At 23.2% G+C, this 15,525-nt stretch overlaps 1 protein-coding gene across 1 annotated transcript; it reads right to left on the bottom strand.

The window, feature by feature from the left end:
- Positions 1–8,374: 8,374 nt before the first annotated feature.
- LOC130973710 (ethylene-responsive transcription factor ERF098-like) lies at positions 8,375–9,118 on the bottom strand. Its single transcript, XM_057898345.1, has one exon. The coding sequence runs from the start codon at positions 9,040–9,042 to the stop codon at positions 8,452–8,454; it is 591 nt and encodes a 196-aa protein (XP_057754328.1). The 5' UTR covers positions 9,043–9,118; the 3' UTR covers positions 8,375–8,451.
- Positions 9,119–15,525: the final 6,407 nt, after the last annotated feature.

The raw sequence follows: 15,525 nt of genomic DNA, 5'->3' as shown, positions 1-15,525 counted from the left end.
TTTTTTTTTTTGCTCTTAGTGGAGTGAACCTTTTACTATTATGAGTTGTATTTATAGCACCGAAATATGTAAGTCATAATATTTTTTTAATATAAAAAATTGCTATAGAATATTATTTATTTTTCAAAAGTTGTTTATGGACCAACGTGATGGTATTCCCTTAAAATATTCTTCAAATTAAATGGTTATTTCTTTGAAGGTTCGATGCAACTTAGAGTAGCGTTGAAGTTTGAAGCGACATTGATTGTGGCCATCACGTGTGGTTTGTTCAATAAACTAATTAAATATGTTTTTGAATTTATTTAATCTCTTCTTTAACTTGGCAAGCAAAAAATTAGTTTGATCTATGGGTAGACATATGATGTTATTATAAGTGTTAAAATATATTTTATGTATATATAGCAAATTCTATTGTAATGTGCCTACTCACCTTAATAACATTAAGAACTAAGTGTTAGAAATAAATTATTCCCACTCCTCCGCTCCCTCCGAAATAATAATAATAATAATAATAATAATAATAATAATAATAATAATAATAATAATAATAATAATAATAATTGGGGATACTATATAGATTTTTTTAACTGATATATCTAACCAAGATTTATACATAAATATAAAATAATAGTAAATAAGATTCTCATTTACAAATAAATTTATAAAATAAATTAAAGATATTAATAATGCACTTTGTATTTTTAATACAGGGTGATAGTGATATTTTTTAATAAGGTAGAAAATTGATGTGCTTTTAGTTTGTATGGATACTATAAATTGAGAGTCAGATTTAGAGTATTTTAATTTTTTTGTTGATACTATAAATTTGAAGGTTAGATTTGTGGTTTTTAATTTTTTTTAAAAAAATACAAATCTGAGAGTTAAATTTGTATTGTAGTATTAAAAAAAAATAATCATACTAATCGGACTCTCCGATTTACTTGAAACGGAAAAAGAATCTCGCCACAAATTAGACCCTTTTATTTGTGCACTAAAAAAAATCTAACCTTTCGATTTCTCAAATCGAAGAATCTATTTTGTTATTTAAAATTTAAAAAGATTTATATAAAAAAATACACCAATTATTTATGATATTGAATTACACACTTTTTATTTTTAAAAAATTAACCATTAATAATGACTTGTTGACACCAAAGATTAGGTGCACTCAATAAATTTTTTTTTATCGTAACATGACCATATCATAATAAAAGCAAACTAGATATATATAATCAAATCAGGTCTTAATTAACAATGAATTATAGTTTAATTTAAATAGTATAGTTTTCTTATACTCATTTAAAAATTGTGAATTTAAATTTTATTACTAACTTTTAAAAAAAAGTTTTAATCATATGTTTTTGGACTATTATTAAAAAAAAAAACAATACTCTAATAATTCCATTACATTATTAATAGTATTTCTGTCAATTTCTGTCAACTCTTATTTATAACTGTGTTTAATGACAATATTTTTATGAATATGTCTAATAAAAATATCTTTTTTATGATTGTGTTTAATAAAAATATCTTTATGAATATATTTTTTAAATATATTTTTTTATATATATATTTAAAATATAATAATTAATTATTATTGACAATAAATTGAGAGATAATATGTTTGATAACCTATACTTTTTCATATTCTAATATTTTGCTGACCCGGATATAGTGTTGCTTACTTTTTATTTGTTGTAGAGTCTTCAGTAGCTTGGGCCCTATCCACATCAAATCAATTAAGCTGTAGACACACTTTATAAATTTTAAAACACACGTATTCATTGTAGAATAATATAATATTTTAAGTATTTGAAGAAAAGAAAGAAAAAAAAAAGGAAAAAGAATATAGTCTTGTTTCTTTTACTTAATATTCTTTCAGGTTGTTGGAGTTTATTAATTATCTAAATGTTAGTAGTGCTTAAATTAACTAATCACTATTATTACATACATAGGTTACATGCATGCTTATCCAGAATTCTCTATAATTACTAGGGTCTCTCTCTCTATATAGATATATAGACCTAAACTATTCACGAATGCCTAGAGTAGAGGATATTGAGTTTATGAACTAAATCATCAAGACAATGAAAACGGCTTTGTTAGAACAACCGACGACAATTGATAAGTTAGCAATAGTATTATAAGTGTCTCATTATATAAATTACCTCAGTTTAATTCTCATCATTAAAATAAAAAAATAAATAACATGTGGAGAAATTATCTAAAGATATATCATTTATCATTTAAATTAAAAAAGAGAAAGGTGAACGTGATTTGACCACAACCCAAGATTCAAATTCTTATAAATATTTTCTATATAACCAAATTAACTTTATTAATAAATTTGTTTAATTTTAGTGATGTGTCAAGCATGTCTGCATTTAAATAAACATCTTTTATATATATATATATATATATATATATATATATATATATATATATAAGTTGTTACAAATATTATTAATTAAATAGGCGTGGTCGCGTGGAATTGAGTAATGAAACATTATTAGCAGGTGTAAACGTCACTCACAAAAATGATGAATGATGAAAATCCACGCTACAAAGCTGGAAAAGGTGTGTGAACAATGCATAAAGAATCGTATGAAAATGGCCCATAATATAAATATATATATATGTTGGCCCACTCACATGGAAAGTGGAAACTACCTAGCTATATGAGTTTTGTCCTCCCATAATATAAATTTATCAAATAATAATAATAATGTCAAAACATATATTATTTATGACCACATTTACACCAAAATTAAAGTAATTAAACCTCACAATTTTAAATCTACTTCCTTTATTTTTGTCCAGTTTTAAATCCAACGTTACACATACACAATTTTTTTTAAAAGAAAACTATCGAAATATAACTTGAAAGTATAATACTCACACTTAATTAGTTCTAAAATTATTCATTTTCATAAGTAATATTATAATATTTTTAATTTCTCAAATTCATCAACACTCATAATAATAGCATGTGTAATTATACTACTCTTTTGGATATTCTTAAAAAATCTTCAAACTTTCTAATATGTTAGCTTCTAACAAAATTTAGTAAATTGATAATTATTGTATTCAACTTAAACTTTACCTCTTTAATTTTTTGACCATTTTGACTTCAACACTCTTCATGAAAATTCTAGTGATACAAGTTGTAATTTATAATGAATAACATTACACAAAAATTGATAAATTGTGACGATTCTTAAAGATCTAGCAACAGTTTTAAACCGACACAAAACGATTTTGTGGCAATTCATCACCAGCTATTAGATTATTGGACGCTGCTAAACGATCTCAAGGAAATAACCATATATAACCAAGTTACATGCTGTATTGCTGTGTTCTTAGGAATATCCTCAATCCAAACCATAAGTAGTGTTAAATTATTTTTTGGATAATTTCAAAGCCAATACTCAACCGCCACAAAATAAAGGGAATTGAGAATAGAGAAGCAAGAGTTATGGTCAAAGCATAAGACAAGAGTTGAGGTAACAATTAGTATCATCATAATCATGAAAACTTCATTATATATTCCACAAAAACACGGCAACGTGCTGCTACATAAATGTTACCTACATGCATATGCATTGTTTCTTCCTACTTTCCTTTACACCTAGCTTCCATCATTCTATGATCCAGTAAAATTAAGATTTTTTATTATTCTTAAAATTATATGTGTTTTCATTTCGTGTCAAATTAGATTCTTATAATTTAAACTTTTTTAATTAAATCTTTAAATTGTTAAAAAATTATAATTAGATATTTCTTTCTTTATTCATATAATATGAAAATAAAAGAATTCTGGAACCAATGGGAGGCTGGATAATTAATTAATTGTTGACAGTTACCTTTTGCTTGTATTGTCATCAACAATAAGGAGGCCACTCACATAAAGACGCATAAAATATTTTTTTAAGATGTTTTAATATTGTGTTTTAATGGGTTTCTGTATAATTTATTCGGTGTTCCTCATCGCATATTATTAAATTCCTCAAAAAATTTTCTTTCCAAAAACAATAAAAAACATTTAATTTGGACTAAAACAAAAAGGTAATAGATTAACTATTAGATTTTTTTAAAAGATTATTTACATAAAAAAATATATCACATTTATCAAAATATATATATATATATATATATATATATATATATATATATATATATATATATAAAACAAGATCAAACCTCTTAAAATTTTTATAAATAAAAAATAATTTATTTATATTCGTACAATATATAAAATAATTACTATATTATTATTATATTATAGATTAAGATTTACTAATTTAATTTTTTTTAATATAAGCATTAGAAATAAATAAAATTTTTATAACTAAATGTAGTGTAACAAAATATATATAATATTAATTAGTTCTTAAAAAATTCTAAGAAAATAGTTTTTTTATTTTAGTAAAATAACTATTTATTAAAGTAGACAAATTAATTATTTTCTTCTCATATACAATTTTTTTTAAGACATAAAAGTAATTAATTAAGACATTGGTTAAGATAATTAAAGTCACTATTTCATTAAATTTTTAATTTAAAAAAATCCTAATTAATTTTGGTATAAAAATTTTGAATTTGAAAACATTGATAAAAATTATGTTGAATTTTGATTTATTTGATTCTCATTTAAATTAATCACTACATAAGTTAAAGTTCTGTTTTGAAGTTATATTCGAGTTTTAATCTGATTTTTAAAGTTTCAATTTACTTAGTTTGATTTTTTAACTTATGTATCCGTGACTCATATTAGGGTTTTAAGTGTTTAGTTGAAAAAAAATAAGGTAAAAAAATTTCAATTGTTATATCAAATAGTCGCTAGAATGTATAATATAGCAGTCGTTAGTCCATCTCAGCATGTCGTTAACGATTTTGTGAGACAGTGACAAAAATAAGATTAAGAACCAATGTGAGTCATGACTATTAAGTTGGGAGACTAAATTGAGTAAATCAAAATTTTTGAAATTAGATTGAAACATAGTTGTTAGAACCGAACCAGTGATCGAACCGGTCAAACTACTGGTTCACTGGTTTATTGGTTCAACCGATAAATCATTGGTTGAACTGATAAAACCGGTCTCACGTAAATATAAAATATAAAATAGTTAAAAACTTAAAATTAAAATTTGAAATACATATCTTCACTAACATTTTATGAAGAATCAAGTCTCAACTTCTAAAAATAACTAATATAAAAAAATCATAAAATTTTAATACTACAATAGTATCTTATTTTGGCACAATAAAAAAATAATTAATTCACAAAACCTATCATCTAACTATAATATGAGTAGATTTTAACACTAACATCAAAACAAATAACCTTAATCACAATACTAGCAACAAAATAGATCAAGTAAATTAATAAATTTTTAGTGAAATTTATATTTATATTAATAATGGTATATAATTTAAATATAATTAATTTTAAAAAAAAAATAAATAAAAATTAAATTAAATTAGATTTTTATGTATACTATATAATTAGTATTTGTCAAATATAGTACTTAGAAGTGCAATGGCTAAGTGGCAAGTAGAGGTTGTTTTTACTTCAAGGTTCTTGGTTCAAGACCTTGTAGAGACATTTTAAAAAATTTTTCAAGCAGACAAGTTCGGTTAGACCGGTTTGTACCGGTTCTCATCGGTTCATATCGATTTTATTCCTTAATCGGTCCAAGGAGTAAACCGAACTAGACTAGAATCCAGTTCTAGTCCGATTCACTAGTTTTTCGGTCGAACCAGCCAATCCAGTTCGGTTTTTACAACTATGGATTGTAATACGAACATAATTTCAGAGACTAATAAGTATTATCTCTTTGTTGACAATTAAGTTGTTTTAATAGTTATTAAGATCTAATAATGGTTTATAATAAAAGAAGCATTCTTTTGCAACAATGAACCTATAGTAGTAGTTAGGGGTGTTCATAGATTATATCATATCTATATAAATCCACAGTATTTTATCCGTATCTGATCTGTAATTTGAGGATATGATCTGATCTGTAAGATGATCGGATTGGATCGAATCGGATCTACACTCTCTAATCAGATAGAAGTAAATATGTTTAAAAAAGTAAACAAAAAAATTTATTGACTTTTTTTATAAAAGTAAAATTTTTTAATATTTTTTATTTTATGGATATATTTGATATCTGATCCAAACATAAAAAGTGCGAATATCGAATTTGATCTAATGAGTTTAGTGCGGATTGGATCGAAATTTCAGCCATATCCCATCTGTAAACACTCCTAACAATAATAACTAAAAAAATTACAATGATTATATTTTTAACTAAGAGGAAGTGCAAAAAAAAAAGTACTAAATACAAGAACATTTAATCAAATATTAAAAAAAATTTACTTTAAAACAGTTGGACTTTTTTTGCTCATATATATATATATATATATATATATATATATATATATATATAATGAAATAATAATAATAATATGATAATTGTTTTATATATCACACAAATATAAACGTTTTTTTTCTATGATCTTAAGAAAGGTTTTGTAAGTTCCTAACCTTGTTATCGATTTTTGTAGTGTTAGCCCTCATATTATCAATTTGATTCATATATAATTCGGATGATAAATTATTTGATAACGTGCTTCCTTTTTTACTGTGATATACTTGTTTATTATTATTATTATTATTATTATTATTATTATTATTATTATTATTATTATTATTAAAAAATAACAGGCCAAATTATTGCCATAACATAATAGAAGTATGGAAGTTTATCATTCTTCTCTAATGGAGGAAACAAAATTCTTTTCAATAGTTTATTTAACGTTTAGTAGAATAAAAATAAATTTTATTAGAATAAATTTTAGTACGCGTTTAATATTTTTATTCATCATAAAATATTTATAGAATTACTCGTAGATAAATTTTGGAAAAAAGAAAAAAACCATGATTTTTAATTTTATTTTTAAATAAACTTTATTTTTAATTTTAAAATAAATTTTATTTTTATTTTTTAATAATATTAATTTTTTACCGTATATAATTATTCAATTATTTTTTAATCATATATATATAAATAAATTACTCTTAATAAGACTTTTTTGTGTTATTCAATTAACTTTTTTTAAAAATAATTAATTATTAAAATAATTAAACTTTTCACAACAAAAATAATTAAAAATTATGAACGAAAAAAATTAACCATCCTGATAATTTTTTGTATTTTTATTCATATTTTAATTATAAACATAAATATAATTTAATTATATTATTTATGAAATTTGACTATAGATGTAGATAAATTTTAGTTATTCTACTTATATATAGTTTCATTGTATTGTATTGCTTATAAAGTTAGATTATAATTATGACAATAGAATTGTTCTTGTATTTTTATATGTGTGATTAATTGGTGGTGTTAAAACATTACTCTTAATTATAAATAAGGTTTATAATTTAAAAAATCAAAGACTCAATTAAAAAGATACGAAAAAAACGATGTTAAAATATTCTAACTCTTTAAAATAAAAATATTCGAAATTTAATTAAAAATTATTTAAAATTTAAACTCAACAAAAATTTATATTCAATGTGTTTTGTATTAAATATATTTAATAACCTATTATATCATATTAGTTGAAATTAGTTTTTATAATATTAATTTTTTAATAACACTTCATTAGAAAAAATCATCTTTTCAGAATTTTTTAAAAACTAATTAATATTATATATATTTTGTTACATTACATCTTGTTATAAAAAATTTATTTATTTCTAATGCTTATATTAAAAATAAAAACAAAATTTAAATTAGTAAATTTTAATCTATAATATAATAATAATATAGTAATTATTTTATATATTATACGAATAAAAATTAATTATTTTTTTATTTATAAAAATTTTAAGAGCTTGTTTTATATATATATATATTTGATGATTGTGATATATTTTTTTATGTAAATAATCTTTTAAAAAAATCTAAAAGTTAATCTATTACCTTTTTTGTTTTAGTCCAAATTAAATATTTTTTTTTTTGGAAATAAAATCTTTTTGATGAATTTAATAATATGTGATAAGGAACACCGTATAAATTATACAGAAATCAATTAAAACACAACATGAAAACATCTTTAAAAAAAGACGTTTTAAGCGTCTTTATCTGAGTGGCCTCCCAACAATAATTACACCAAATCTAAAAAACAAAAATAATATTTTTAGACTTAAAATGTGAATTGTGCATAAATTTTTTTTCTTTTATATTAAAATTATATATTTATTCAAGAAAAATCAAAAGTAATACGGCTCAAACTCTTAAACTTCAATGATCGAAACTCTTATACTATATCATAAAATTATTTATCCCAAAAATTTAAATTATTATATAAAAACATATAAATAGAAATATATTAATCATCCTCATCAATTCATTAAGCCATTGATCAGGAATATTTTTAATTTCCTCCTACATAAACTTTGGCTTGGCTCTTATTTTTGGCTAGTTGATTTAGTAAATGAGTTAAGTTCCTCTTTCTCTTTGACCCTGCAAGTGATGATGATGACGATGATGATGAAGAATCTGAGAAATTCTCCTTACAAGTTGTGATCTTTATGATTGGCTTCATTATTTCTAAGGATACATTTTCAGAATCAGATCCAAAAAGATTAGGAAAATTGAGCTTAGCTTTTTGACCACGCAATTTAAAAGCAGCTCTATCATATGCCAAAGCAGCTTCTTCTTCCTTCTCATAAGTTCCAAGCCAAACCCTAGCTCCGTTCCTCTTCGGATCCCTTATCTCCGCGGCGAACTTCCCCCACGGCCGCCGCCTCACGCCTCTATAACGCTTCCATGTTGGAGGCGCATGTTCATTTTCATTTGTATCTCTTTCTTGTTCTTGAAGTATATCGGATTTAGGGTTTGGTAAGGGGTTGTGAGAGGGAAATTGGAGGGTATTATGGTCAAAAAGGTCAACCATGTTGTTGGAATAATCATGTCCAAGAAGGTATTGTTGAACAGATTCTAGAAATTCATAATCGGAATCCATGGTGGTGGTGAAGTGTTTTGGAGTTAAATTAGGTAATAAACTTTGCTATAGACGAAGTATTATTACAACTATATTCTATTATTTATATTTATAGGCACCGAATTTTGATAATGAAATTATTGTATTTCTAAACATATGAAGTATTCATGGTACATTATATTCCTAATAATAAAATATTATTTTCTCGTTGTTTCCTATGAAAGTTCACAACTTATTTTTGAAGTGGCCCATTGAATAATAATAATAATTACGGAGGACTCACTATTTGTCGTCACGTGTGCATGATTTGTTCAATTTGAATTTTGAACAACAGAAATATGTCATTTTCACTATAACCTATTAACTTTAAATATCTCAAAATAAAAATTTGAATTATATATTATTGATCGATCTCTTTTTTGTGTAAACTTCTTTTCTTTAATTTTAAATAGCGAAAATATTTGAATGAATTATTTTGATGTAGACAACTGTATGTTTATTATGTCCGTCGTCTATATAGTTAATATATAAATGTATATACAATAAACCATTCAAAATTCTTCAAATTATAAAATCATTGAAAAAAGTTTTTTTTTATTTTGTTTTACAAAAATATTTTTAAAATATAACAAAAATAATTATAATTACTTTTTTTTTAATATTTGACAAATCACTTGTATATATATTTAGATAACTATTTAAAAACTAAATAAAAAAATTCAATTTCAATTTTTAGATTTTTTATTTTTTATTAAAAATATATTTTTGTCATTGATAAAAAATATCGCAAATTAAAATAATGTCTTTCTGGTGTAGAATCACCAAATTTAAAATATTATTTTTTTATTATATTAATAAAAAATTGTATTAAAATTTAATTTTTAATTTTATTATTAAAAATATATTAAATAATTAAATACTTTTATCACTTCTTAAATATTTTAATAATATTTTGTCATTAATAATTTAGAAGATACAGTCATGCATCAAGGCTTCACAATTCAAGGATTTTGGTGGTTTACTCAAATGGCCACATTCATAGTATGCCTGTCACTATTATTTGTATGATGTGGTCCACTTGATAAGTGATCAGTCACCTAAATCAAGATGCAAGAGAACTTGTGCTTGCATTCCACCAGGGACCATATATAGTAATATTTAAAATTATTGTTACATGCATTATTATTTCATTAACCCTTAAGATTTATATGTTGGAATGTTTTCCTAAGGTTTGAGCGTTTACAGTTGCTAATTAATTTGCTTATAAATCAATAATACTACTAATATATTTGTTCACATTTCTAACAAATTAAAATAGCGTTGATTCTCATGCTTATAAATCTTTTATTTACTTTGTGTTCAGATCAGGAAACACACAATTTTGAGTAATATCTTAAATTAGTTTTTAAGAAATTTGTAATTATATAGATAATTTAATTTTTAATCAATTTTAGTCATTAATAAATTAATTTTTAATTTTGTAGGCAAATTAATTTTTACATCAAATTTGACAAAAAATTGAACCAATCAATTTTTTTAGTATTTAATAAAAACAAAACAATTTTTTTAATTTTCAGATAAACCCTTTCATATAAACAAGTAATTTGATGATATGAAAACTGATTTAGAACTAAAATTTATAAAATATCTAATTAAGGTTTTTTTAAGAATTTATTTGAAATATTATTCTACCATGCTTCACCAAAGCAGAAGAGTGGTTTATCTTTTTATATATGACTTTAAAATATGATAATGCTAACACATTATTATTCATTTATTCAAAAAATAGAGAGACAAAACACTTTGTATATATCTTCTTTAATTTACTTGAATTGTTTAAGATTTATGAGAGGATATATCTTCTGGCGTTTATTTTTTCTAATAATTAAATAAAATAATATCAGAAAGGGTTATCTTAATAATTCTTAACTACTACGGATTCATCATTATATATGTAGTAGTGGTGATAAGTATCACATAATTAGGTCATAGCTCTATTGAGATTATCAAAATTAAAATTACAATAATATTTGAAAAATAATAAAAAATTGGTTAAAATATCTCAAATTTATTTTATTTAATATTTTATTAATTATTATTACAATTAATAAATACTAAATAAGATAAATTTTAGTTTTTTTTGTCTCTCTAATATTATCATTAAAATTAAAACATTTATTTAATATAGAAATCAGAAGGGATAAATACAACTCTCTTGAAAGTTAATTAATTAGAAATGTCAGGTTTTCTATCATCAGTTAAATAGTTATTAGGAGGTCAAAAATAATCGTTTTGTTAAAAGTATCAACTCATCTTTTTTACTACTCTTCTAATATTTAATAAAAAATTATTTTTTCTATTTTTTATTGTTTTTAGAAACAATATGTATGTTAATGAGCTATAACTTAAATAGTATAATTTTTCTATACTCATTTAGAGGTTATGAGTTTGAGTCTTCTTATTTTTAATTAAAAAATAAAAACAATATGCATATTTAAATTAAATTTTTGCGCGTTTAAATATAAAAAAAATTAAAGAGAATAAATTAAAACTTCTAATATATAACAATCCAGTTTTTTTACTTTTGAATATTATCAGTTTTGACACTTGAACATCACAATTTTGTTTTTGACAGTAAAAACAATGACAAAATTTTTACACTTGTCAATCAAAATATAATCTATAAGAAATATCCTCATATTTTTATAAGGCATGTTTCTTTCTAATCAATGTAGAACTTTACATTTCACTACTGTTATATGGGTTCAACGTTTTTGTTGGCACGTCGATTTAAGTAAGTGTAGGTAGTATATTTTGATTTGATTAGTGATTATTTATATTATTTAAAAAAATTATTAACTACTTAATATTATCTTTTTACATTATATTTATGAGGTATATTTCTCTTTAACCATGTCCTGTAACGATTAGAAAGAAACATGCCTTATAAAAATATAACTTTTTTTTTGTTTGGATATACATTTTGATAGTTTAGTAATTTCTATTTTTCCATAAAGAATAAAGACATGAGGTCTGTAAGGTAAAACGAACAATATTTGTCCACATATATGCCTATAATTTTTTTAATTTAAATATTAAAAACTTAAAACTCCTAATGGTTATCTTCATCCTCTAAGTGTTCATAGTTATATTTATCACAAAAAAAAAAGGAAAACAACAACAACAACAAAATTTTGTCCCACTAAATGGGGTTGGCTACATGAATCAAATGATGTTATTGTGCTCTGTCATGTATCATGTCTACAGAGAGACCGTTTACATATAGATCTCGTTTGACCACTTCATAGATGGTCTTCTTAAGTCTTCTTCTGTCTTTCGTCCTTTGTCCATCTTCCATCTCATCCACCATCCTGACTGGATGTTCTATCGGTCTTCTTCTCACATGTCCAAACTACCTGAGACGCGATTCAACTATCTTTTTCACAATTGGTGCTACTCCAACTCTCTCCCTTATATCTTTATTCCTTATTTTATCCAATCACGTATGATCACTCATCCATCTCAACATCTTTATCTTTGCAACACTTAATTTATGTTCGTGCTCTCTTTTAGCTGCTCAACACTTTGTACCATGCAACATAGCCGGTCTTATAACGGTGCGATAGAATAAAGCATTAATAAAAAAGGAAAAACAAAGAAAAAAGCATTAATTATTTCTTTATAAATATAGTGGCAATTTACTCATAAATTACTCCTTAAAGGTATAATAAAAAAAAACCACTAATGAATTAATGACCATCCTACATATGGAAAATTCATATATTATGTAACAAGTTATTGTCCTATATGCCACACATCTCTTATGTCATCCCCACCTTATTATAATAATATATAGTAAAAAACACAAATATGTGGCAAATTGTGAACAATTAACCAATTAAGGAATATTTATTGATGCGTCACATGTAAAGTTTATTTAGCAATGTGAAATCAAGAAAACAAATAACGTGTCATTATTTAAGCAAATGACATGATTGTTATTCCTTAATTTTTACACAATAGAATAGAATTCTACTAAACATGCATGACTCGCTCCTTTTATTAGTTTCTTGGCTTATAGCTTTAAGTAATCTTCATTAGGCTAATGGTTTAGTTAATTCAGGAAATAAACATTGAAGTCATCACAAGTCTCTCAATTTGACTTTCCAACTTGTACGTTAGACGACTTTTTACCTTGTAGTAGTTGGTGACTTTATTGCTTCTTGCTAAATTTTTACATAAAAAAAATGTGCTACATGCATTTGACAAAAAAGAAGACGACTAATGTTTAACCACTAAATAAAAGAATAAAAATATTTAAAAAATAATTTTATCTGTCTCTTTTTTTAATTTCTAGAAATATAATTATATATCTATATACCTCTTTTTGTCAACTAATTAAATTTTTTTAAAAAATAACTTTATGATATAATATCAAAATTTTTATGATAAAAAAATTTAAAATTTAATAATTTTGTATACACTATTCCTGCGGTATATAGTCAGTCTCAAGTTTGGATAAAAGAAGAAGATTATATTAAATTTTTGATAGTCAGCTAACATAATAATTTAGTCGAATTTTTATGACATCAATCAAAGACACTGTTATTATTATTCTCTAACAAAATTAGTGTAAGACAAATAAAAAATAAAATTTATACAAAAATTCAAAAAAAAATATGACGTACATATTATGTGGGTCCTTGCTTATTTTGTTTTATGGTACTTTTATCTGTATTGCATATATATCCCAAAATCAAAATCATCATATAATTGACTAATACTTATTCTCGCATTCTCATTAATTTTGAATTATTTTCCTTATCTCATCTTGTTTCGATTTGAATAATGATTTGATACGATTTTTTGTTTTTCACTTTTAAGGAAAGACATTGAAAAGAAAATAGAAAGCCTAACGTAAATAAATATGGAATATTTAATTTCAATTCACATACTGTTTGCAGTGTGAAAGTGTCACGAAGCTACGATAATTATTCCTGATTATTGAACCCTTTTTTGTTTTACTTTTCTTTAATTAAACGCGTAACATTATTATATCAATCTATTAGTAGTTTAGTCACCAAAGAATCTATTAGTAGTTTGACTAATGGGAATGCAAATCAGTTTGACTATTTGACCGGTATTACAATATTCACTTTAAAACATTTATAGAAAACTAGAATCTGCAAAATCGAAAAATTTAGAATCTATTTAATTTTTTATTTTAGAATTTTATTAGAGTAAACTAGTACGTAAAATGGTAAAATTAACATCGTTGATAAAAATAATCCCAAAAAATATTGATGACAAATAAATTTTTAAAAGATTTAAAACACAACAAAATAAACTAGAATAAAATATATATTTTAAAAAAAATAGAAATTAGATTTTGATATATTTTTTTACAAACATTATTAGAAAAATAAAATCTTTTTATTCTAAAATTTTGATAATTTTATATCAAGTGGTTTAAACAAAAAACTAATTTATTGTAAATGCCTATATTATTTTAAAAAATAAAAAAATATAAAGATTAAATTTTGTTCTAATTTTTTTGTAAATATTTTAAATATTTATCAAATATTATAACAAAAATTTGGATCAAATTGATAAGTTATTTGTTAAATAGAAAAATTTTTTTGCCACTTATAAATAAAATCATATTAATTAATTATTTTGTCATATTTCTAAATCATTTAAAAATTATTTTATTGATAACATGTTTTTGAATTTTTTTTGTCATTATTAAAAATTTTTGATATCGAATTAGTAATTAACTCATTTTATTATTAAGAAAAAAAAAAACTCAAAAAGCAACCAGACAAAATAACATGTTTCTGAATAAGTTTACATGCTGCATGTATGTGTTCCTCTAGGGTCCCCATCACTGTATTCATTATTGTTCAAGTCAATCACAACTTCACGAGTGTTTTTTGATAATTAAGGAACAATGGAAGAAACATGCATAGTCTGAATTGAACCTCCTATCTTTGAATCTTGGGGGCCTTCTAGTAGTTTGAGGGATATATATGTTTCTGTAATTGTTGTTTAATAATTCCTTATATTATTTGATTCAACATTATTATTGCACGAATTATGCTGTTCTTGTAAAAGGACTTTTGTGAATTGCGACAAGTATGAAACTGTCCCTCATTCTTAAATTTCGTATAAATAATTTTCTTCCTTCTTGAATTTTTTATAGATTTCGAATTTTTTCATTATGTACATGGCACAAGTAGAATAATGTGAGTGGTGAAATAATGTAATTTGGTGCTGTGAGAGCAAAAAAAAAAAAAAAAAACAAACAATTGACATTCATTTAATTATGTAAACTGTTATAAGCTGCACACAATCTCAATCCAGCAGAAATCGGTCCAATCTATAGCGGTTTACAATAAGAAAAAAAAAACACTAGATTATTACGAGTAAAAAATATTAAAAGATTAAACCCTTTGAGTTGCATTGGATTGCGTACAGTTTGGTTTGAGAAGGAAAAAAAAATAT

This window comes from Arachis stenosperma, chromosome 4 (assembly GCF_014773155.1).
Source record: "Arachis stenosperma cultivar V10309 chromosome 4, arast.V10309.gnm1.PFL2, whole genome shotgun sequence".
NCBI classification, from domain to species: Eukaryota; Viridiplantae; Streptophyta; class Magnoliopsida; order Fabales; family Fabaceae; genus Arachis; species Arachis stenosperma.
This window is presented reverse-complemented; position numbering and strand designations above follow the sequence as displayed.

What these genes read in the sequence shown, in the direction of transcription:
- LOC130973710 (XM_057898345.1), bottom strand. Translation starts at nt 9,042, where the DNA reads ATGGATTCCGATTATGAATTTCTAGAATCTGTTCAACAATACCTTCTT.